The sequence below is a fragment of the Aegilops tauschii genome, chromosome 3, assembly GCF_002575655.3.
Source record: "Aegilops tauschii subsp. strangulata cultivar AL8/78 chromosome 3, Aet v6.0, whole genome shotgun sequence".
Lineage (NCBI taxonomy): Eukaryota > Viridiplantae > Streptophyta > Magnoliopsida > Poales > Poaceae > Aegilops > Aegilops tauschii.
The window spans coordinates 18319084-18344982 of NC_053037.3; the positions used below are offsets into that span (position 1 = coordinate 18319084).

General features: G+C 47.1%; 1 protein-coding gene and 1 pseudogene across 5 annotated transcripts; both read right to left on the reverse strand.

The window, feature by feature from the left end:
* Nucleotides 1-22: 22 nt before the first annotated feature.
* LOC109756926 (LEAF RUST 10 DISEASE-RESISTANCE LOCUS RECEPTOR-LIKE PROTEIN KINASE-like 1.2) lies at nucleotides 23-25899 on the reverse strand. 5 transcript variants are annotated; one of them, XM_073509842.1, is made up of 4 exons: nucleotides 24991-25899; nucleotides 1857-1892; nucleotides 1436-1687; nucleotides 23-1284 (listed from the first exon to the last, which is right to left on the reverse strand). In XM_073509842.1, the coding sequence occupies exons 1-4, from the start codon at nucleotides 25751-25753 to the stop codon at nucleotides 344-346; spliced, it is 1992 nt and encodes a 663-aa protein (XP_073365943.1). In that variant the 5' UTR covers nucleotides 25754-25899; the 3' UTR covers nucleotides 23-343. The 5 variants fall into 5 exon arrangements, with proteins under 5 accessions (XP_073365943.1, XP_020171357.3, XP_073365944.1 ...); XM_020315768.4 differs by lacking the exon at nucleotides 24991-25899 and adding an exon at nucleotides 19007-19865; XM_073509843.1 differs by lacking the exon at nucleotides 24991-25899 and adding an exon at nucleotides 16361-19803.
* LOC109756927 (uncharacterized) lies at nucleotides 9927-12300 on the reverse strand (annotated as a pseudogene).

A 25899-nucleotide genomic window follows, 5' to 3' on the forward strand; every position in this document is an offset into this window, starting at 1 on the left:
CAGCAAATTCACACGATGTATCTGCCGTAAGTATCTCAAATAACTGTATATTACTTTTATATATAAGTACAGTGTGATTACTTATACTATGCATGTTGATCAGTTCAACTTCTGAATTCAATCTTTTCGTCAACTTGAACTGACTAGTGCTTATCCTGGAATTTGTTCCTAGTACATACACCTACCATTTGAATCATTGCCAAGCTCAGAAATGTAGAGTTACTGCAACCATGAGCCTGTACTTCTTAGTAAGATGAATCACCTCATTAGCAAACTCTATGCTATATACAACTCATCCGATCGACAGGGCGGCCTTATTTCTTCAGAATCAATACAAAGCACATCATAACCCGCTAGCATTCGATGCTACCGAGTGGTTAGTTGACCGGCTATGGAATCTATGGATGACCGTGTCAGGCGAAAACTGCACGTCATCCATGAGCAAGTGCGCATCCTCTTTCTGAGACGCCTTCTTTTTCATGCTCTTAGCCCGACAGTCTCCGTCCCTGACGCAAGTCAGGATCTCCACCACCTCCTTGATCGACGGCCTCAGATCCCTCTCCATCTGCAGGCACTGGAAGGCCACCTCGGCCACTAGGTCAATCGTTCTCTTTGTTTCGGGGTCGGTGTCGTAGCCGAGCTCCGGATCAACCAACTGAACAACTTCATGGTTCTGAATCCTGTTGAGAGCCATGTTAGCCAGGTTGATCTCACTGTGGCTTCTGCTCATGTCCACAGCAGGCTTTGAGGATATCAGCTCCACCAGCACGACACCGAAGCTGTAGACATCGCTCTTGTCGGTCAGCTTGTAGCACTGGTGGTACACGGGGTCAACATAGCCCGGTGTGCCCTGTGGAACAGTTGAGACATGGGTGACCTCGAGCGGGAACAGGCGCGACAACCCGAAGTCTGCAACTTTGACATGAAAGCTGTTGTCCAGCAATATGTTGGTTGTCTTCACATCACGATGTATGATCTCCACCGCATGGAGGTAGGCCAGTGCTTCAGCCGTTTCTATAGCAATATTCAGCCTTAGAGGCCATGTGAGGCCTCGTTCGGCCGCACTGGATCCATGAAGATGGTCCGCGACCGTCCCATTTGCGACGAACTCGTACACCAGGAGAAGGTCACGGCTCATTCGCGACGTGCAGCCATATAGGATGACAAGGTTCTGATGGAGCAGGCGTGACAGGATGTCTACCTCGTTCAGGAACTGCTCAACCCGTCTGTAGTTGTTCTTGTAAAGGCGTTTCACCGCAACTACTCTCCCATCCTTGAGTTTGCCTGAATGACAAAAATGCCGAAGTTGTCATTGCCAAGTGAATTAAGGGCAAGATAATTTTATTAGAGAATACAGTTGAGAACAGAGCTCCTAGCATCTGCAATTTACGTATAAGATTGACAGGCAACGATTTTCTGAAAACATGTGTTTTACCTTTATAAACAGTTCCAAAGCCACCATCACCAAGCTCCCTTGAAGCACTAAATCCATCAGTGGCCACTTCGAGTTCCTCGAAAGTGAAGATATGAGGTGAACCACCCATCTCAAGGTCTTTACTATATGACGTCATTGAAGATCCACTTCGCATGAACTCATTTGAAGCTACAGCTTGTTTGCTCTTCTTTCGTTGGTATAAGGCAAACAAGACAAATGCCAAGAACGCAGCAAAACCGGCTACCGCTCCAACTGTTCACAACAATATAAGACATTAGCAACATGAAGCAAACAAACGATCTGATTAATTGTTCGTCATGACATTTCACCCCCATATTCTCCATACTATGGTACAATTTGGAGCAAGGAAATAACCGAAGGAATGGATGGGCCGAGCAGCTTGACAGTTGATTACACTCACCTATTATGAACGTTATACTTGTCTTTCCACTGTCCCCTGCATAAAAAGTGTCTGTAAATGTTTTTGCAGTTCATGAAGTAATAAACAAGAAGTGTAGTAGTCACTTGACAAATGAGAAGAACTTTATTCATGCCGAATCGGTATTGCATTGCTAACTTTGGCAGCTTTTATGTAAAGTCGAACCCCCTTTTGTGACTGGTTAATTAGGAAAATCCAGCAACAGTTAAATTTCAGACTCTCAATTGATGGTGGCAACGTATCCTACTCCCTCCGTTCCTAAATATAAGTCTTCTTAGAGATTTCAATGCGGACTACATACGAAGCAAAATGAGTGAGCGTACACTCTAAACTATGTCTATATACATCTGTATCTAAGTATCCACTGAAACTAACCGCAGTGCCCAATTCAACTTTACACCCCTAATTCCACAACAAACAGTTGCAATAGCATTGACTTCCACATGTTTTAAATACAGACCAGGGCACAGAAAAGTAAGAGCATCGGTCGGCGATTACGGGAAATAGTCTATTTGGGACAAAAACAGGAACACGTTACCGTCGGCACGGCATCATTGTTGAATAGCGTTTTTGACTAGGAATCAATCAACGACTAACTACATCACTAACTACTAAAAACAAAACAATAATCTGCAGGAGCTCCAAGAAACCAAGCAAGCACTCAAGAGTTGAAAGAACAACAATATCCATGTCCAATCAGCATTCGATACTCCTTCAAGCAACAGCGACCGAAAACGCAGAAAATCTACTCTTGACAGCAATTCTATTTCAGATGCAGTATCAAATTGCTACCTACGTCAGCATTTTTGGAGTCACTGAATCGGTCACTACTCACTAGCAGTTGAAGTTTTGAGGGGATTAGCTTGATCAAAGAACTAGTGATTGACTAGGCAAAATCATGGTGGCGCTGTCAGTTAATTTTCGTCAACTCACCGCACTTCTCAGGGTACACGTCGCCGGAGCAATGGCAGGAAAACCCGGTGCCGTCGTTGGCATACCTGCACTGTCCGCCGCTTGCCTCGCACTTGGGGCAATCGTCCGACGGCACTGTCCACTCAAGCAGGAACCCTTGGCTCATGCTTGGGATGTAACCGTCACCATCCTGAAAACCAAGAACCGGCACGACAGAGAGACAGCAGGCCGGCGGGAGATCGGCCAGTTCACGGTGGCTGCCATACTCCCCGCCAAGGCGGTAGAAGGACTCGTTGGCGCAACCCGTCCGGTTGAATCCCGGCGGTGTCGCCTCCTTGGTGCAGTTGTCGAGTACGAGCAGCTCCCTGTTCTTCTTGCTGATGACGAACGGACCCAGCCCAATACCAACAGAGATGTTGAACCACCACGGCGGACAGCCGTCGTCGAGCGGGAGGTTGTTGTCGACGGCGATGAAGGAGGAGTTCTCGGGGAAGACTTGGACAACCTGGTAGCCCCCGAACATGGACCGGCTGAGGAGAGCCTGGCTTCCGTTGCAGTTGAGCTGGAAGGACGGGGACCCGCACGGCGTCTGGCCTTTCTCCTCCAGCCAGAACGGGTAGGTCACGTTCAGCTCGCCGCATTTCTTGGGCGAGCAGGCGGCGGCGGCCGGCTCCGGCAGCCGGAGAAAGGAAGCGGCGAGCAGGAGCAGGAGGGAAAGCAGCTGGAGCGGCGGCATGGGTTGGAGTAGTTGGGGATGGAAAGCGGAGCGGCTGACTGACCGGAGCGGGCCAGATGGCTAGTTAACAAGGAGGAGCAACGGGACAGAACGGAGGGTGGGATGTCCGACTTGGGGAAGAAGGAGGGTGGCCAGAGCGGCTTGACCGGTCAGAGTCAACGCTCTATTTCGTTTGGAAATTCTTTTCGCGGATGCTGCGGCGGCGGCGTGGAGCGGCCGCCATGCCGCCATGGCCCGCCACGACGATGCCGATGGCTTGCCAACCCGATACAAAATGATCAATTTTGCATGGTCTGGCAGATGAGGAATCTGAGGCTAGATTGTTTGGTTCCTAGGAACCCGATACAAAATGATCAATTTCACGAGTGAACCGGTGACATGTATGCACGGACTAGTAAACCCCATGCGTGCTGGTCAATGCAAGCAAACGTATGTGCACCTACGACAACACTAGTGTGTCTTACTATAAATAAAATGTAAAAATATACCTATTGACACCAAATGGCACCAAAATTTATGCTATGATCAGACATTGTCCATCACTGTGGGTACTGGTACCAAGCTAGGCTTCAGGGTTCAGAGTTCAAACTAGGCTGATCCAGTCGTACGTCCGCCCTACGCTACTCCTAGGACTACCAATTCATGAGCACCCAGTGCTACTAGTATAAGACTGTACCCACGTGTACTCTTTGTTTACAGACAAGAGCACAAAGCACCCGGGCTCTGAACTGAAAGCGATAAAACATCTACCTCTCTACTTACATGGGCAGACACACGGATACTGCAAAGATAGCACAGGTAAAAAGATAGCAGCAGTTTTTTTCTTAGTGAAAACCAGGTGTCATGTTTAGGTAAACAGACAAAATTTGACACGAAAAAAGGATAGAAGACACGCGTGGGCTTCGGCAAGGTGACCCTCTCTCCCCGTTTTTGTTCCTTTTTGTGCAGGGCCGGCCTTGGGCCATGGCGGCGAGTGCGACGGCCTAGGGCCCAGCCCGAGCAGGGGCCCATACCCTCTGCAATTATGTTTTTTTTGTTTGTGTATAGATAGAAATAGCGAGCAAGTCACGCACACGCACGAACGGAACAAGTCACGCACGAAGAGCAAGTCAACTATCTCTAAGACTAGCCACAATGGGTAGTAACATAGACTAGTAACATGCCGATGTTACTAGTCTATGTCACTACCTCTATAGTGGAGAGTAACATATGTGTGGTAACATGCAACACTTCATTTATTAGGCTATAGACACGTCTTACCTTGATATGTGTGATGTTACTCATACTACTAGTAACTAGCTATGTTACTACTTTCTCTCTTTCTTCATTTATTGCTTGCCACATCAACTATTTTATCTAGATATGTGTAATGTTACTATCTATGTTACTCCTACTGTGGGTAGTCTAAATCCTTTCCTTCCTTCGCTCTCTCTCGAAAACACGCCGCCATCTCATCGTCTCCCTCCTGTTCTCATCTTCCCCAAATCCAATTAATTGTCCCGGGTTCCTAAGAGGCTAGGACCCCAGCTTCCCAAGCTCTAATCAATTGATTTTCCGTTGTACCACAATCCAATGGATTTCTTTGCACCTTATAAATACCCAATGGCCCCGGCGAACGGATCCATGGAGACGAGCCGGCCAGCGGCGACACATCAAGTGCCGAACACGGAGCCGCGGAGAGCAGCAGCCCGCAGCCCTGGTCAGGGTCCGGTCGTCCGAGGGCAGGCCCTGGAGACGTGGAGTTCAATCCAGGTAGTTCCTTCTAATTTTTTTGGATCTCATTTTTTACCCTTGGCTATTTGTTTCTTTTTGAGGAATTGATGTAATGATGTTTGACCTGCTTCTGCTTGACTGCTCACTTGTTGTACGACATTGCAGTCAGATAGATTTTCCCAGCTGTGATATTTCAGGTGAAAGACAAACGGCTCCTAATATTTGCTGACCCAGGTTTGTGGTTGGACTTCTAGAGTTGGAGTTGTAGTTTCTGTCGAACTGGATCAAGAATTGAGAACAATGTTAAGACTTCAGAGTTGTTGGAGCGTGTATCCTAATCCTGTAATCATATGATATATCCAAGGACCGTGGTGTATTAAGATGATATTTGCTAATAAAATTTACAATTGCTTTATAATGACTTTTCACTGTACATATTAGGTGTGAAAGTATTTTCTTTTGTCCATTATATAGTGTAAGGGCCTATTTCCTCGGTTCGCACAAGGGCCTCTGGAATAACAGGGCCGGCCCTGTTTTTGTGGATGACGGGCTCTCGGCGTTGTTGAAGGATGGAGAAGATAGCAGCAGTTTTTTTCTTAGTGAAAACCAGGTGTCATGTTTAGGTAAACAGCCAAAATTTGACACGAAAAAAAGGATAGAAGACACGCGTGGGCTTCGGCAAGGTGACCCTCTCTCCCCGTTTTTGTTCCTTTTTGTGGCTGACGGGCTCTTGGCGTTGTTGAAGGATGGAGAAGATAGGGGCGACTTTACCCCGCTAAAGGTGTGCAGTGGTGTCTCCCACTTGTTGTTTGCGGACGACACGCTTTTATTTTTCAAAGCAGAGGAGGAACAAGCAATGAAGGTGCATGAGCTACTCAACACGTATGAGAAAGCAACGGGGCAGTGTATTAATCCGGCCAAGTGCAGCGTACTGTTTGGTAAATCTTATACCGAGAACAATCAAGAGAAGGTTCGTGCGATGCTGCATGTCAGCCTAATCACTTTTGAGGAAAAGTATTTGGGCCTGCCTACCCCGGAGGGGCGCATGTCTCGGGGGAAATTTCAGAATTTGCAGTCGAGGCTTCTCAAGCGGATCATTGCATGGGGAGATACGTTGTCACTGGCTGGTAAGGAGATTATGATCAAGGCTGTTGCACAGGCGATCCCAACATATATTATGGGGGTTTTTAAACTCCCAATATCAGTGTGCGATGACCTCAACAGGATGGTGCGGAACTTCTGGTGGGGTTCGTCTGAGGGAAAAAGGAAAACACATTGAACGGCTTGGCTGAATATTCTTGCACATAAAATGAAGGGCGGCTTGGGGTTTAGAGACTTCCGTCTCTTTAACCAAGCCTTATTGGCACGGCAGGCGTGGCGACTTCTTTCTAACCCTAACAGTTTATGTGTGCAGGTCCTCAAAGCCAGATATTATCCAGACGGTCGACTTGAGGACACTGTCTGCTCGGGGAACGCCTCTCCCACGTGGCAGGCCATTCAGTACGGCCTCGAGCTCCTCGAGAAGGGGATTCTATGGCGCGTCGGCGATGGCCGGAATATACGCATATGGCGTGACCGTTGGCTCCCAACGAAACCGACGGGGCAGCCGATCACGCGGCACGGGACTTGCCGTCTTCGGCGGGTCTCAGAGCTCCTGGACGAGTCCGACGCCTGGCGTACGAACGTGCTGCGACAGTATTTTCTCCCGGCGGATGTCGCGACCATCACCAGCATTCGCACGTCACCCCGCATCACCGACGACGTCATCGCATGGGCCCCGAAGAAGAACGGCATCTTCACCGTTCGCTCTGCATATCGCCTTGCCATGGACGAGCGCGAGCGTCCATTGGCGACCGCAACGAGCATGGCACCGGATGGTTATCGCGCCATCTGGAAGATCATATGCGGGTGCCCTGCTCCCCCAAAGGTACGAGTCTTTACATGGAGGCTGGTTTCCAACTCGCTCGCTACTTGGGCAAATAAATTCTCTCGACACCTCGAACTCTCTGATGTGTGTCCCCTTTGTGGTGTGGAACGAGAGGATGGTTTCCACGCTATGTGCACGTGCCCCCTGGCGAAAGAGTTGTGGCGTGCTATGGCGCGTGACTGGCCCATACCCAAGGTGGAGGACGTCATGCACACCGGCCCAGAATGGTTGTTCTCACTTTTGGAGCCGCTATCTGATACTACACGTATGATTGTCCTCATGACAATGTGGCGTGTGTGGTATGTGCGGAATGAAATAACTCATGGCAAGTCCCCACCCCCAACGGAAGCATCACGTAGATTTTTACAAGGCTACATCAATTCCTTGTTATGCATCCACCAATGGCCCCAAGGTAACATGGAGAAAGGGAAGATGGTGGTTCAGGTTGATGCTTTGGCGCCACCACAACATGTACAGCAGAAGGCCGAAGTGGGGTGGGTGTTACCTCCAGCCGGCTGGACAAAATTGAATGTTGATGGTAGCTATGTACCAGCAACAGGAGCAGCTGGAGGAGGCATGGTCATGCGGTCAGACCGGGGAGGCATAATTTTCACTGCTTGTAGGGAAATTCGCACATGTGATAATGCCCTGGAAGCCGAGTTGGCTACATGTAGGGAGGGGCTCGAATTGGCCCTACACCGGTCTGACTTGCCCATTATTATTGAGATGGATAGTGTGAAGCTATGAATATGCTGAACGCTTCGAGAAGGGACCGCTCGAGGCACCGTGTGCTAGTTGAGGAGATCAAGAGGATGAAGGATGCTGAAGCTAGGGAGATCTCTATTACTTCTATTAGTCGTTCGCAAAATAAAGTTAGCCACGCTCTTGCAGAGTATGGCAGGAGTACCCCCGTACTGCGGTATGGCTGGGCTCGAGTATGCGTGACATTGTAGACTTGGTTATGGCTGATTTGCCTCCTTGAGTAATAGAAATCTTCCTTTTCCCCGCAAAAAAAAAAAAAGAAAAAAAGGATAGAAGAAAGATAAGACAGGCAAACAGAAAACAGAGGTGCGAGTACTCTGCTTTGCAAAACAGAGACTAACAGCAATCTAGCCGCTGAAATAACAGCCACAGATAAGGAGAAAAACCAAATGTAAATATTATTTACACTTGGCAGGTTACTGTTTTTTTAGGGAATGACACGGTTACTGGTTACCGTATCCAATAGAAAAGAAGGTTCTATAGCATGATCGTTCACTGGGTTGTTATTTTCTTTTTCTGTTTTTGCAAGGGAGAATTCCAGTTCAAAGCTAGAGCACACACATTTTATTCAGATTGTTTCAGGGAAAAGTTTTATTTAGATAGATATGTGGTTTAGATTTTCAAGTGTTTGCACAATCTTTTTTAGTCAGAGGCATTGGAAGATCACAGCCAAGGTTCATAACACGGTCCGCGGGCTACCCAAACCGGACTTCGTCGTTGCGGGAAATTCGTATTCATCACTCGTTGCGACAGATTGTCGCTGAATCACATGGTACCAAGTGTGATGGGGCGGTACCAACTTCAGCGTGAGACCATAGCGCGTTGTACCGACTATCCATCGCATAAAGCGATGAATAGGAACACCTACCATTTTGGTCCAACGCACTGCAATTCAGCCAAAAGTTTCAAAAAAAATATTTAAAGATAGGGCAGCCCATACGTCCATATGTCTAAAAGTCTAATTCCGACTGAGCTCTCACTGGACTGAACAGGTGAATATACGCTATTTTGGCCATAGTGCAGACTTCAGAAGCTCAGAGTTCAGACTAACTATGCAAAAGCCACTTGTTGTGTACCACTTTCACTGGTGTTAATAAACATCTAACTACACTAATTTATTAAAATGGCCATATTTATTTAAATAAATAAGTGTATCATATTTTTATGAATATAAAAGAATGCATTAGTGGGCTGCACAAGTGGCAGGCCCGCCAGCCAGAATTGGCTCAAAATATAATTAAGAAAACACTAACGAGTAAAGGACCAATTCTCAAAAAAGAAACTAACGAGCAAAGCAGGCCGAAATTGCCCCAAAAATATAAAAGGCCCACTAGTCCGAGTTTCATAAAGTCATTTTGCTACTGGGCTGTCTGAGGATGCATGAGTGAACATGTCCACGTGTCGTGATTAGGCCGAAGTTCTGTCCGAAGACTTTGTTTTGAACCATACCCCAGTTCAACATGTTAATGAATGTCTAATGACGTACAACCTCCGCTTCTTAGCCTATCAAAACGACTTATATTTTGAAGCATAAGAGGTAATACTACCTACTGAGAGCACTAAGTACTAACATGATTGATTGCTTGGTTCGATTAGGGAAATCCAAGCAAATTAGGCACTCCACATCCTAGCTTAGCTACGAACTTGAAAAAAGTTAACTGATGGGTGAACTTACGCGGAAGAGGAGGAGGTTCATCGTCCCAGGTCAAGAGAAAGCCATCGCTAATGAGCCGCTCATAATCGCTCGCATTCGCCTCACCTGAGGACCCCATCACCGGCAGTATGATAGTATTGCAACCCACATAGCCCCCATAGTCGCTCGACTCATTGTACTCCCTTCGTTTTTATTTAGTCCGCATATTAGCTTTGGTCAAAGTCAAGCTTTATAAACTTTGATCAAGTTTATAAACAAAAATATTAAATTATACAATAACAAATCAATAGTGGATTTAATATTGAATGTACTTTCACATCATATAGATTTGTTACTGTAAATGTTTATATTTTTTTTATAAACTTGGTCAAACTTTACGAAGTTTGACTTCAGTCAACTCTAATATGCAGAGTAAATAAAAACGGAGGGAGTAACGTCCTCCCGCGCGGACAAGCACCCTGATCTCTTTCCCGCACTCTGCGGTTGTCTGCACCAGCTCTCCGTCCCCGCGTGTGGCAGCCGCCGCTGCGGCCTCCGTGCAATTGTACAAGATGAGGTTCAGGCTGCCCGGGTCGACCCTAAACGGGTGGCCCAGTTTGACGGAGGTGTTCAACATCGGTACTTGGCAGCTGCCGGAGGCTGGCAGTATTTGCATTTTCCCTTCATCAACGACATGCAGCCTGTCTTCCTCGTAGGAGATGTTGACGATTGCAAAGCCAAAACTGAAGGGTATAGAGCTCCGCAGAACCGGAGAACTGCGGTTGAAGCAAGTAACCTCGAAGTCTGGGGGGCACATGATCTTCCCGTCTCTATGTCAGTGAGCCAGAACGGGTGGGAGATGGTGACGTTGCCGCATTTGGCCGAGCAGCCTTCCCCTTGAGGCTCCTCGGCCGCGTCGAGCAGCAGGGGCAGCCACCAAACCCAGGCGAAGGCAAGGAACCAGCAGCAGCTGGGAGCCATCGGAGAAGATTTCGAAAGATTGAGCGCCAAAGAGGATGACTGGATCGGTGCGGTGGTCTTGGGCTATGGCCTATGGGGACATAGACTAGACGTAAGAGAGAATAGCGTGGTCGAAGCTCCAACCATATATGCAACCGATTGGCCGGAACATTTGACTGGAAAATTCGGCCTAGCGATCATCCTCCACGAAATCCCCCAGTTGACCGCTGGACTGGTAAGCCATGGCTTAATATAACGACTTTGACGGGGTAAGCCATGACCATGGCCTTCGTGAGCCCGTGATGTGACTGGAACCGGGATGCTTGGCCCGATTATTTTGGTTCCGGCTACTTTGCGCTCTTGTCTGCTAGCAAGCTATAGATTCTAGTCTCGGTACAGCCTTCATACTTGGCATGTAATTAACGGTATCCAACACACACACACACACAAAACAGTCCCTCCGTCCGGAAATACTTGTCATCAAAATGGATAAAAGGGGATGTATCTAGATGTATTTTAGTTTTAGAAACATCTCTTTTTATCCATTTTGATGACAAGTGTCTTCGGACGGAGGGAGTAGTAACAAACACACGCATAAAAAAAAAACCTCTAACCCACACTTGCACATTTCTATATGTACAAATCACGCCTTTTTTATTGTAACGTTAGCCACTGTGTTGTGCAACTTGCCCAGGGTAGAAAAAAGTAACTTCTTAATTAGCTAACTTAGGAATAGCAAATTCATGGAATGGACTGGGTCTTTTTATCGAAATGAATTACAACAGATTTTGTAGGATTTTAGTTTTTTTTAATGAATATGTTGATTTTAGTATTTATAATTCTTTCTATAAAACATATTACCTCCATCACAAATTACTTGTCTAACACTAAAACATGTTCACAAATTACTTATCTAGACAAATGTAAGACAGGTAGTTCGGGATGAAGGGAGTATTTGAATCTTGGGGTTAGAATTCCAAGAAAAATTTCCACCAGCCACCTTGTGCCTAATTCCAGAGAAAATTCCTGTTGAGTTGTCTTGTTAAGTTTTTTTTTTCATCGAAAAAGGAAGTTAAACCACCCCGTCGGACTTTGCATCACATCTTGAAAGAAAATTATATGTCTGCATGGTGTTGGATTTTTTTACTTTTATTATTTATTTTCTTTTTCACTTCCTTTTTCCTGTTTTAGAGAATACTTTGATATTTATTATTTTAGTTTTTTCTTTAATTATGGGCTAAGAGAATGATTGCATTTGCCGATGAACATTTCTCTTAAAATCATAAATATTTTCTCAAATATATGAATATTTATTCTGAAATACACAAACACCTCTTTTGAGTAACATAATTAATTAATAGTCACAAACATTTAAAATTAATATGAAAATAATTTATATATGAAATAAAATATTTTCAATTTTTTTGTGATTCTACCAAGCAGTTGCACTGCTATTTTTTCATTTAATGTACGCAAGAATCTCCCCAGACTGTACCAACAAATCTATATATTAGACCGAACAATTTTTGACCTATACTAAAGAGATTTCTAAAGTATCGTTGCATTAAAGTGGTTTCTGGTAATATTCTTTCTTTTTCAATATAAAGGCATTTTTCTAAAACAATCATGTACGGTGAACATCCGCGCGATTATGCACGATGAACCTCAGCTTTATGCTCGGTTAGTGAGTGACATGCCTGATTGCTTAGTTCGATACAGAAAGCCTAGCAAATTATGCACCGCACTAGCTAGGAACTTGATTAAAAGATGATTTGGTGGGTGAACTTACCCAGATTGGGATCCCATGTCAAGAGGAAGCCATCGTTAATGAGCTGCTCGTAGTTGCTCGCATTCGTCCCGCCCGACGACGAGCCCAGCATCGGCGTGACCACAGCGTCGCAGCCCTCCAAAGCGTAGCGGCCGTAGTTCCCGGTCACGTCGTAATGCACTCCCGTGCGGACAAACATCTTGCTCTTGTTCCCACACCTCAGGCTCATCTGCACCAGCTCTCTGTCCCGACGTGCCACAGCCGCCGCCGTGGCCTCCTCCGTGCAGTTGTACAAGATGAGGTTCAGGCCAGCAGGGTCGATCTTAAACGGTTGGGCCAATTTCACGGAGGCGTTTAATATCGTTACTTGGCAGCTGTTGGAGGCTTGCAGTAATTCCAGATGGCCTCGATCAACGACGCGCAGACTGTTTTCCTCATAAGAGATATCGATGATTGCAAAGCCAGAGCTCCCGGGTATAGAGCTCCGTAGACCCGGAAATCTGTTGTCATGGCAAGCGACCTCGAAGTCCTGGGAACCACACGATCTTGGCGCCTCCTCGTCAGAGAGCCAGAAAGGGTCGGAAATGGTGATGTTGCTGCACCTCTTGGCCGAGCAGTCTCCCCCTTGGTCCTCGGTCGCCGCGGCGGCGAGCATCAGTGGTAGCCACAGGGCCCGGAAGAACCAGCAGCTTGCAGACATCGGAGCAGCAGATTTGGAAAGATTGCAATGAACAACAAAGGGGGTGAATGGATCGGTTGTCCTGGGCAATGGGAGATAGGCTACAAGTAATAGAGAATAGAGTGGTCGAAGCTGGAACCATATATGGGGACGGCGGCAAGCGAGCGGAGTTCTATTGGCCGGAATATTTGACTGGAAATTTGGGCCAAGAGATCATCCTCCACGTATACTAGTAGTAAGCAATGACTAGTAAAATTTTAGACTAATACCCCTTTGACGCAGTAAGCCATGACCATGACCTCCATGAGCCCGTGATGTGACAGGAGCCAGGATGCTTAGCCTTGGTACTCTTGTTTGCTAACTATAAGGAGTAGATTCTGATCTTTGTACAACCTTCCCACTTGGCAGGTAAACAGTATCCAATTCAAAAAAGCCGTCTAACCTTCTGTTTCACGTTTCTACATCTAGGCATCACATTTCCTTTTTCAACCTTGCATTTATGATGTGTGACTTGGCCAGCGTCAGAAAAGCAATTTCACACCCAACTTTGTAATAGCAAATCCGTAGATTCAAATGAATTACAAGAGAGGCAGGATTCTAGTCTTCAGAATTCTTTCTATACAACACGTTCTGTACAACCAGTTCAACTTGTTAAACAAACTTCTAGCAATGCGCAGTAGTTTCCCAGCGACAGTACTCTGCCTTGGAAGGGAGAAAGGAGACTGCTGTAACTAGCGCAAGGCTAATATGCCGCCATCGTGCCGCAAAGATATCCAGAGAAAATCTAACTCAAACAAGCACGTCCGGCAGCACGTGTCAATTTGACCAGTATATATAGGCTATGGTGAAGTACGTCGACCCACATCTTGGGAAAGCAAGAGGTAGGAAATTAGTGACATCCACCTGATTAGAAACTAGTATAAGAAATTCGTAGGAGATGTCCATGATCGCAAAGCCCCTGAATCCAGACCTGCGGAGAACTGGAGTGTCGTTGAAGCAAGTGACCTCAAAATCCTAGGGACCACACGATCCCTTTGGCAGTGGGGCGGTGGGAAGATGTACAACAGGATATGGTGGCTGAAGAAGGATATATGTGGACGAATCCTATATATGGTCTGAACAAAGCTATCATCATCATCCACGAATTTCCTCAACCACCCCTTGGACTTGTAGGCCATGGTTACTGAATTTCTAATTCTAATCCCATTGACGGGTAAACCATCAACATGACCTCTGTGTGCCCGTGATGTGACATGAACCTGGATGCTTATAGGCTGTTTGTTTTCGTACCGGCTACTTCATGCTTTTGTCAGCTATCTAAATACAAGATCCCTTTGACTCCTTATCGAGAAAATTTTAGATACTGTACCCGATTCCAATATCTGTACAGCATTCAGACTTTCAGTAGCCTACAAAAAGAGGTTCTTGGGTTGCGAATGTTAAAGAATTCTGCTTCAGTACACCTTCTCTTAATTGAATCGGTGGCTGATGTTAAAGAATACCCCTTCAGCTAAGAGGGCATGATGGTCATATTCAAAATTAATCATCCATCGATCGTTGTACCCACTCTTAGTCCAGACCGAAATTATTGTCAACCAAACATACATATTCACGTACTTTGTCTTTCAAGTACGTCATGTTCGTGGATTCTTGGATCAGGATAGGTGTGTAAAGATCACATTTTTCAGGGAAAAGAAAAACGATTCTCCATCTCAGTCGAGGTCATGCACGGAGCGCACCTGTTATGGGCTGGCAGCGTCGCAGCCTTCCCAGAGTTGAGGGGAGTAAACTGAGGGTGCGTCTCACGGTGGTGTTACAGGACGCACAGATTAGCGGCGAGTAACTTCGCTGGAGTTGGGTGGAGCATAGAGATCAATGGTGCCTGACAACAACACTACAGTATGCGGGAGGTTGCTTGCCAGCGAGCACGAGAACAAAACGAGATGAGATGGAGAAGGGGAGACAGTGGCATGTTGCATCTCAACAAGATTGGCTGACGTCCAGGGTGAATGAAAAACTAAGGTCCAAAAAAATACCCCAAAAACCCCAGTTTCAAGCCATGTTTTCAGCTCTAGGTTGCTTAAACAGAAAACAAATTAAAATGCAAAATGCTGCTTTTTTTCAATCCTATATTCCAACCAGCCGCGGTGATCATTATACCAATAATCAATATGACTGGGCTTGAGTTAGGCTGTAATACGAGTGATATTATCGGTTGTTCGAGTTGAAGGACCCCGTTTCTGTGGATCCCGTGGTTTGAACTTGAAAAGAAGATGTCATTGTCTTGTTTTTTTAATTTGACCTTCACGTCAAATTGTAAAATTATATGGAAAGAAAAAAGTACTAAATGTCTAAATCGGTTTCCATATTTATGTTTGAAAGGGGGAAGCACTATCATTCATCAAACAGTGGCACCTAGCAAGAAATATTGAGATTTGGAAGAGCTGAGATGCAATTTTTTTCTTGGCGAAAACATCGTAGGGTCTTTTTGATTCAAATCACTTACAATGGATTTTGTTTTCATATTAATCCTTTTCACTTACCTTTTTTCATATGAATCATTTTATTTGTTTCGCCTTTTACTTTTGATTTGTTTTGTTATTTTAATTTTCACTTTTTAGTTCCATTTTTTTCAAAATGTACTGTCTTTTTATATGAATTTATTTATTTTTATACTTTTGTGGTAAATATATATTATACGTACACATCTTTTCATCATGTTGAACCTTTTTGTCAACATGAATATTTGTTCTGAAATACATGAACATCTCTTTTGACATACTTGACCATTTTTCTTATAGCTATGACGAGTAGTTACTTTCAAATATATGGAATTTTATTAATTACTATAAAAAGTAGGCTTGCGTGTGAAACGAATTATCTTTGCATACACATTCAAGATTCAACATATTCTCTTGATGTATTAAAACGACTTTTTATAAGTCATTGCATTAAAATGACAGTATTTTTTTTTATATAGAAGTATACCACATAGGCGCTCTAACGAGTATTGCTAAAAAAACCTAATGAGCAAAGCACCGTGATTAGGCCGAAATTACCCCAGAAAAATAAATATAGGCCCACCAGTCCGATTTTCATAAAGCCTTTTTGCCACTGGGCTGTCTATGGACCGTAGTGCAGACTTGAGAAGTTCAGAGTTCAGACTAGGCAGGACTTGAGAAGTTCAGAGTTCAGAGGGAATTGGTCTTGGCCCTAGAAGCCACTTGTTCTTCTGTACCACACCCCAGTTCGACTTTTTAACGAGAGCTTCTAACGATGCACACGGCTACGTCACAACCGAAGTTTCTGGCACGTCACGTTCTACGCAATAGGGGCACTGCACGTCCTAGCTTAGCTAGGAACTTGACTAAAAGATGATTCGGCGGGTGAACTTACCTGCAGGTACAGGTGTAGGCGGAGGTTGCGGCGGATCCCATGTCAAGCGGAAGCCATCTTTGATGAGCTGCTCGTAGTCGGTCGCGTTCGTGAACGTCTCACCCGACGACGAGCGCCGCATCGGGAGGACGATAGCGTTGCAGCCCTCCAAAGCATAGGCGGAGTAGTTCCCGGTGGCGTCGTAGCGCACCCCCGCGCGAACAAACGCGTTGCTCGCGTTCACGCAGCTCATCGTGGTCGGGTGCACCAGCCCTCTGTCCCGACGCGCCGCAGCCGCCGTCGCCGTGCAGTTATAGAAGATGAGGTTGAGGTTGATGGGGTCGATCCTGAACGGCCGGCCCAGTTTGACGGAGGTGTTCCAGATCGGCAGGCATGTGTTGGAGGCGTCGTGCAATAGTTCCAGCTTGCCCAGATCAACGGCGTGTAAGCTTCGTTCGTTGTACGAGATGTTGGAAATTGAAAAGCCGGGGATGAATGGCACAAAGCTCCGCAGAACTGGATGACTATTGTTAACGCATGTCAGCTCGAAGTCTGGGGCTCCAGGCGAACCACATGATCTTCCCGTCGCCCAATCAGTGAGCCAAAATGGGTCGGAGACGGTGACGGTGCCGCACATGGCCGAGCAGCCTACGCTTTGCTGCTCCTGAGCCGCCACGAGCACCAGCGGCAGCCACCATACCCAGGCGAAGGCGAGGAACCAGCAGCAGCTGGGAACCATCGGAGAAGAAGATTTGCAGATATTGCAGTGAGCAGTACCAAAGGGGGTTGTGGCGGTCGGCTACAGGTAAGAGAGAAAATACCATGGTCGAGGCATGAACCATATAAGGGAACGGCAAGCAAGTGGAGTACTATTAGCCGGAACATTTGACTGGAAAGTTTCGCCTAGCGATCGTCCTCCACGAAATTCCCCGATTGACCCCTTGCACTGGAAAGCCTTAAACCTTAAAACCTGAGGCCTTGAGAGTAAGCCATGACCATGACCTGAGCGAGCCCGTGATGTGACTTTGAACCAGGATGCTTATTAGGTACGATGGTTCTGTCGGTTCCGTGTACTTCATGCTCTTGTCGCTTATATATTGCTATTAGATTCCTATCTTTCTACGACATTCACACTTGACAGGTAACTATCTGTAGAAATGGAAGATCCTTACAATGATTGGCTATTGGGGTTGTGTATTTTAGATTTTCATTGCAATTTTCTTTTCTTTGCAGGTGAGACATCCGTTGAAACCTAGAGTTCACGGGTTTTATTTTGCGTCATTTTAGCTTTTGTAACATGCAACTTAGCAGAGTTCTAAATAGTGTCCGAAATGTAGCTTAAAAGCATCAAATCCATCTTCAGATTGATTTTTGACAACATCTTTTTAAACTTGTCAAGAAAAATACTTTTTTCTATAAAAAATAAAGGTCGCTTTCCCAACTACTTTCAATGCAACGATCCTCAAATAAAACTCAAACATGACGTTTGGATATAAGTATGAGCGAGGATGCGGGTTGCTGTATTTGCCTGGGCTTACGAAAACTAGTGGGCTAAGACCCAAAACAAGGTTTGCACGGTTGGGGTTTCTCGTTTCTGATGGATTTCGTTTTCTCCTGGTTTTAACATGCTTTTTTATTTCAGATTTTCCTTATTTTACATCCTTTTATTTTATTTTATACTTAATTTCCTCTTTTACTTATTTTTCTTTGGTTCATTAAAAATTATGTATACTTTTAAAACATATGAACACAATATTTTGTATACGTGAAAAAGTAAAATACGCAATGAACATTTTATTTAACATATACAATTTGAAAATAATCCATGGACTTTCTACACAATAATATAACTGTTTGTATGAATGGACATTTCTTTCATTCCCTGCAATCTATTGTTTATTTTTTTAAACTGATATTTGGGCAATATTTGTTTAGAGCAAAATTTTGATAGTATTTGTAAATAAAATCTTATTAAGAAAAATACTTTTTTTGCAAAAAAAAGGCTAGCATGGGTTGTACCAACGGCCGGCCCAAATTACAAGACGTGTGCATTTGTCCACCTATATGGGCCAACCAACCGTAATTCAACCATCAAAAAGGTGGAAAAATTGGATATAGACCCATTTGCATGTATGTCTGAAGCTGAAAGTGTGATTGGTTTCTTACAGATTGCTGGAGAAAACTCTACACGTGTCAATTTTGCTAGTACTCGCTCCGTTTTTCTTTACTCCATATATTAGGTTTGATTTAAGTCAAACTTCATAATGTTTGATTAAGTTTATCAAAAACAATCTAAACTTTTACAATAACAAATATATATAGTATGAAATATATTGAATGCTGGTTCTAATAGTATTGATTTGGTATTGTGGATGTTAATAATTTTTTGTATAAATTTGATCAAAGTTTGCAAAGTTTGACTCAAGACAAAACTAATATGCGAAGTAAATAAAAACAAAAGGGAATATAGGCTGGCCTATGGTAAAGTCAACCCAAATCTTTGGCAGGAAGGAGCAAGTGCGGTGCTTGCCGGGGAACATCCGCAACACAATCAACTTCAGCCTTACCCTCAGTTGGTGATTAACACGATCAACAAGTTACTTAGGCACTCCACGTCCTAGCTTAGCTACGAAATTGATTAAAAGATGATTTGGCTAGTGAACTTACGATCAGGGGGTGGATCCCATCTCAGGAGGAAACCATGGCTGGTGAGCTGCTCGTAGTCACTCGCGTTGGCCCCGCCGGATGAGCTCATCACCGGCACGACGATAGCGTCGCAGCCCTCCAAGGCGTAGTCGCCGTAGTTACCCGTCTCATCGAAACGCACTCCCGCGCGAACAAACACGTTGCTTGTGTTCGCGCATCTCACCTCCACCAGCTCCACCCTCTCCGTGCACTTGTAGAAGATGAGGTTCAGGTTGGCGGGGTTGACCTTAAACGGCACTGCCAGCTTGCTGGAGGTGTTCCAATTCGGGAAATTGCAGCTGCTGTTGGAGACGTTAAAGTCTTCCTCTTTGTGTACATCAACGACACGCAGATTGCGGTCCTCGTACGAGATGTCCATGATCGCAAAGCCCGTGGATCCAGTGAATCCAGAGCTGCGGAGAAATGGAATGCTGTTGTTTGAGCAACCAACCTGGAAGTCCAAGGGACCGCATGATCTTCCCGCCTCCTTGTCGGCGATCCAGAATGGGTAGGAGATGGTGAGGTTGCCGCATGTCTTGGCCGAGCTTGAGCAGCCTTCCCCTTGCTGCTCCTCAGCCCTGGTGATCGTCAGTGGCAGCCCCCATACTACCCAGACGAACACCAAGAACCAGCAGCTTGTAGTAGCCATAGGGAGCAGAAAGATTTGGCCGTGGGGTGGCGGGGAAGATGTATGAGAGGATATCGTGGTTGAAGAAGCATATATGTGGACGAATGCTATGGTCAGAACAGATGGCTGGAAAGGTGGGGCAAAGCTATCATCATCCACGAACTCCCTCAACCACCACTTGGACTTGTAGGCCATGGTTTCTGAATTTCTAATCCTAACACCATTGACGGGTAAGCCATCAACATAACCTCTGTGTGCCCGTGATGTGACATGAACCTGGATGCTTATAGGCTGTTTGTTTCCCTGTCGGCTGCTTCATGCTTTTGTCAGCTATCTAAATACAAGATCCCTTTGACCCTTTATCGAGAAAATTTTAGATACTGTACCAGATTCTAATATCTGTACAGCATTCAGACTTTCAGTAGCCGATGAAAAACAAGATCATTTATTGGGTTACTGGGTTGTGCATGTTAAAGAATTCAGCTTCAGTAATCGTTGGCTGAGATTAAAGAATACCCTTCAGCTAAGAGCGCATGATGGTCATATAAAAAATTAATCATCCATTAATCGTTGTGCACACTCTTGGTCCAGACAGAAATTAGCGTCAACCAAACATACATATTCACTTACGTTGTCTTTCAAGTACGTCTTGTCCGTGGATTCTTGGATCGGGATAGGTTTGTACAGATCACATTTTACAGGGAAAAGAAAAACGATTCTCCATCTCAGGCGAGGTCATGCGCGGAGTGCCCCTTTTATAGGCTGGTAGTGTCGCAGCCTTCCGTGAGTTGAGAGGAGTAAACCGAGCGTGCGTCTCGCGATGGTGTTACAGGAAGCACAGATTAGTGGCGAGTAACCTCGCTGGAGTTGGGTGGAGCATAGAGGTCAATGGTGAGGATGCGGAAGTCGCTCGCCAGCGAGCACGAGAACAAAACAAGATGAGATGGAGAAGGGAAGACACTGGCATGTTGCATCTCAACCAGAGCCAGGATTGGCTGACGCCCAAGGCGAAAAAGTAAGGGCCAAAAAAATACCCAAGAAAAACCCAGTTTCAACGGATGTTTTCAGCTCTTGATTGCTAAACAAAAAACAATAAAGCAAAATGCTGCTTTTTTTCAATGCCATATTCCAATCAGCCGCGATGATCATTGTACCAATAATCAATATCACCGGGCTTGAGCTGGGCTGTAATACGAGGGATACTATCAGTTGTTCGAGTTGAAGGACCCATTTCCGTGGATCGTCACGTGGTTTGAACTTGAAAAGAAGATGTCATTGTCTAGTGTTTTTATTCATCTTACCTTCACTTAAAATTGTAAAAATATAAAGAAACAAGAATTACTAAATGTCTAAATATGTTTCCATATTTATGTTGGAAAGGGGGAAGCACTAAGAATTAAATTATCATCATCATTCATCAAACAGTGGCATCTAAGTAAGAAATATTGAGATTTTGAGGAGCTGAGATGGCAGTTTTGTGGGATGGCCGGATGGGGGAGTACCTCCGTGCAACGGCAGAGCTGGGCCGCTGAGGTGGGTTGCTCCTGGCCTCCTGCGGTCCTGCCTCCTGGCAAAGGCCGCCTCGCCCGGCAGCCTGCCGCCTCGCCCGGCAGCCTGCCGCCTCTCCGGGGTCGTTGCCTCGCCGAGCATGGCCGTGGCCAAGGAGAAGGGGATCAAAGGGAAGCACGACGGCGGGCGGCGCGGCGGCCTGGCCGGCAGGGTAGGTAGGGTTCGTCCAAGGAGCGGTTCGTCTGAGCTTCTCGATCGGTAGGTGGTATTGGGCCAGCCTTCTAAGACCTGAGGCCCAGTTAGAGGGTTAAGGCTGGTGTGTGCCCCAGGCCAATTTTTTTTTAATATGGGCTAGAAATTTTTCCGACGGCCCAAGCCATTGCCTAGGCTGCCCAGCAACGACAGTGAGCCCCACTAGCTCCCTGTCCTCCTACGCGAGGTCGGCACAGCATCTCCTCCGCAATCCATGGTGTCGGCGGCGCGACTGTCCTACACACCAGCATGACGCTAGCTTTCTTCTGCCTTGGCCGCTCAACGTCGGTCTAGCGGGATAAGCGCCGACAACTGCGGTTAAAGTGAGACTCATTTCCCTCTCTTTCTTCCTCCTAGGGGGAGGTAGGCCGACATGTCCCGTATTCCCATGTTGGCTTGTATGTTGAACGAGGTAGGAATACCATGATCGGGCCAACACAACGTAATCTTAATTGACAGCTAATTAGTATGACTACTAAAAAACTAACTGAAATTGCGTGTTTTTATGGCAGATTACGCGTCGCGAGCAAGGAAAATCATTGCAAAAAGCTGAACATGCCAGGATTTGCCATGCTTGCTGAAGAGAATTGCCAGGCTCGTGACACGTAATTTTTTATAAAAAAAATGTTTGATTTGCCATTTTGTTAAAAAGCTGACATCTGACATCAGATTTGTAGCACGGTCCAAACTAATTAGTAGGAAAAGAAAAAAAAAATACTTTAACTTTTTTAACTCCACGCAATTTTCTTTCTTGATAGGGGAGAAGTCCATTTCAAACCTAGAGTTCACACATTTGTTCTGCATTATTAGCTTTTGTAACGTGCTACTTGGCTGAGTTAGAGATTACGAATTCTCCAAGAACATGTCTTTTAGATCTTAAATATTTTTACTCAAACAGGTTATAGAAAATTCATAGAATCTAAATCCTAATCTGTTTTATTCAATAAAAAAATATGAATGGTTAAGTTTTATTTACTTGATAGTGTTCTTAAGCTATGGGAAGAAGCTAGTTGTGGTCCTTTTGTTTTATATAGTAGTTGTTGTTCTTAGGTTCTGGTTGTTGCACATATTTTTTTCAGGTGTGTTGTAGTTTTTGTGCTTGTTCTTTCAGTTTTCTTGTAAGCTCGAACATGCCGGTCGTTTGGCCGGCTGAACCCTCTCTTGTTCTTAATATATTACATGCAGTTTTTTGCATGGATCAAAAAAAATATGGAGCTAATGTCGAAGAAAATATTCTCACCTGATGGCCAACACCTATCATTGTGGGCCAAACAGATGTAATTCAGCCGAGAGTCCTAAAGTATAAATATAGGCCCAATGGGTCGTATGTCTGAAAGTCAATTGACGACTGGGCTCTGACTGGACTGAACAAGTGCACGATGCCAATTTCGGCCGTAATGCCGACCTCAGAAGATTGAAAGTTCTTTTTTTTAGACTTAGAAGATTCAGAGTTCATAAGCCATTTGTTTTTTTTTCTTTTCAAGGAATTTTTTTAGGGGACAGAAGCCACTAGTTGTGTACCCACTTCCACTTGTCCAATGATGCACGCGTGTATGTATCTACCTTTTTTAGATAAGTACACGTACCTACTGACCGCGTTGGTTTACATGCCTACCACAAACCGAATCTTCCTCCCGGGTCGCTCGCGCGGGCGGCTCCGGAGGGGAAACCCTAGCCGCCTCGAGCGCCCCTCCTCTCCCTGATCCCTGGCCGCCGCCGCCGCCGCCGGCGGTGGTGGCGGCGCCCGGCCATCAAAGGCGGCGGGCGAGGGCGCGCCCCGACGGGATTTCATCGCGCGGGGGAGTCTCGTCAATCGGGCGGCGCGGTGGTCGTCTCCGGTGCGGCGGCACACGACGGAAAGCGCGAGGATGGGCGGAGCATGGTCGAGAGGCAAAGAGAGGCGTCTTCTCGGCGCGCCGGCGTGGGAGTCGGAGGTTGCCGCAGTGAGACCCTGTTGGCGGAGGATCTCGACCAGGAGGTGTGGTGGCCGGGAGCGGCGGTCAGGAGTCGTTGTGGAGGCCAGGGAGCGCGGTGTGCCTCCTGTGGTCGCCGGCGTGGTCGCGGAAGGCGGCGCCTTTGAGGAGTTGGCGACGCTCGAACCAAATCTCGGGTCTTGGGCCAGTGACTCGCGGCAGGGAGCGCCATGGTGGAGGTGCGCTGGAGTCCCGCGTGAGTCCCTGGGACGGAATCGCGGCTGCGGCTAGCTGCCAGGAGCGGCAAGTCGAGCCCTTGCCTGCGGTGCCTGTGGATCTTGGTGGTGCTGGTCTGGAGTTGTCTTCTTCGACCGTGTAGGAGTTGGATGGTGGTATGCGTGCTCTCGGCTGTGCGAGGGGTCGGTGTTCCACGGCGGTTTGATCATAACAGCGAGGTGCTGCGGCTGCGGCGGTGCGACCCTGCATCGACTATGTGGCCAAATCCGGTGGTAGGGGTGGGAGATGTGCGACGGTTTGGATGAAAATCCTGCTCGTCTTCGGTCGGAGCTGACGACGGCGGCGCCCGTGTGTGTCGTTTCCCTTCTTGGAGGCGTCGTCAAGGTGTGTCGGCATCTCCCCTTCTTGACCGGGTTGGGGTCTCCGGGCGAAAGTCTTGGTCCGTTGCAGGACCGGCGATGGCGACGTTACTCTGTTAAGAGCATCGAGGGTGGAGACTTGGCCTTATGGTCATGTGAGGTGGTTCTCCGGTGCTTGCCGCTGGTTCGAGTTGATCTTCATGGGCGCTAAGTGCACAGCTGCCGGTGCTCCAAGAGGATGGCTTTTTCCGGTCCCGACCGAGTCCCGCTATCCACTTGTCGTCTCCTCTTAGGCATTCAAGGGTGGATAGTGCGTTGACAAAGTATGGCCGGCTGAAGTTGTTGCTCCTTGTAGTGTTTGGCGTTTGTGTGACGCGGCTAGATGATTGGTTTAGGACAGGCCCTTTGCGTTGTGTTTGTACTTGTTGTGATGGCTAATCTTTTAATTAGCTTGGGTGTGAAGTGCTTGCTACACTTGTTGCGAACAACAAGTTGTAGTGTCTTGTAATTCAACTTCTGTCTTCTATAAATATATGGTACGCCTAGGCGTACCTAAAAAAAAAACGAATCTTCTGGCAAGTATTACAACACCTAGTACTCTATTCTGTCAACAGGCAGTAATGAAGTCATCCCTCTCTCTGCTCCCAACGCGAGTACTCTGCCTGCCTTGGAACGGAGAAAGGAGACGACCGCACGCGTTTACCGGACAATCTCTCGTGCCGGCGCCGAGGTCAACCGAGCACAGCAATCCACCGGTCAACCGTCAATGGCGCCGCCACTAACGATGTACTACGTACTTAGCATTCTACTTAGACCGTCTGCTGCCTGAATATCTATCTATGCAAGAACACCACCAGATCGAAAAGCCAACGGTGAAATCTCCATGGGGCCTACGGAAGATCGGGACAGCACTGGCTAAACGCCAATATTCCACCATGCGCCGGAAATGCAACGAACGAACCAGGGAGGAAGATCGGACTAATCAAACGCGCATGTGCCGATATGGCTGACCGGTATGCAGTACAGTAGAGTAGAGGCAAGTGGCGGCGTGGGCGGAGGCGAACTCACCGGCGCATGTCGGGCCGCGAAGCTCCCCGCCGGGGCAGAGGCAGGCGAGCGCCCCGATCGCGTTCCTGTACCGGCACTGGCCCCCGCTGGCGACGCAGGCGGGGCAGTCGCCGATGCCGCCGGTGCCCGCCCAGTCCAGGAGGAACCCGGCCTTGAGCAGCCGGCTGTAGTTGGCCGCCGTGGACACCGCCGCCTCCGTCCCGAGCACAGGCAGGTACGTGTACGTGCAGTCACCCGTCCGGATCGCCGGCGGCGTGTCCCGATCGTAGCTCCCCCCGAGGTACGCCACGATGGGTTTGTCGCAGCCGCCCGTCGCGTTCACGTAGCCGCGTCCCCGTGGCTCCGTCCCGTTCTTGCAGTCGAAGAGGAGGCAAAAGGCCATGTTGCTGGGGCTGATGTTGAACGGGCTGAGGGCCAGGCTGGACGACATGTTGAAGTCGGCGCGGCACACGCCGTCCTCCCGCGCCGAGAATCTGCTGTGAGACGCGACGAGGGAGCTGGCGCCGTAGTCGATGCCGAGGACCTGGATGGCGGAGCCACGCATGGAAGCCGAGGTGTTGCTGCTGCCGCCGCACCAGAGCTCGAAGGCCGGGTGGCCGCAGGAGGGCTCCGGCGTGGGCCGGCTGGGCGCGCCGAGCCAGAACGGGTACCTGATGGTGAAGTTCCCGCACGCCACCGGCTCGCACTCGGCGTCCACCACATGGTGAGGGAGGAGGATGAACAGCGAGGCCAAGAACGGCAGGCTGGCCACGGCCATAGTCATCTAGAGTGGATGATGCATGTGTACTGTGTCTCTGGTTGGGATGAGAAAACAATGGAGTCTTTGGGAGGATGTAGAAGCTAGATAGGTGCATGGACGAAAGGGGAAATGCGGATGGTGTGCCTTTGTTTGACTGTTCTTTTTCTATG

Excerpts from the sequence above, each read along its gene's own strand:
- LOC109756926 (XM_020315768.4), bottom strand. The coding sequence starts at position 19,847 with ATGGCCTACAAGTCCAAGTGGTGGTTGAGGGAGTTCGTGGATGATGAT. Across the intron at positions 1,893-19,006 it reads ATGGGATCCACCCCCTGATC|GGGACAGTGGAAAGACAAGT; the intron begins GTAAGTTCACTA and ends CTTTTTATGCAG. Across the intron at positions 1,285-1,435 it reads CTTTGGAACTGTTTATAAAG|GCAAACTCAAGGATGGGAGA; the intron begins GTAAAACACATG and ends TTTGTCATTCAG.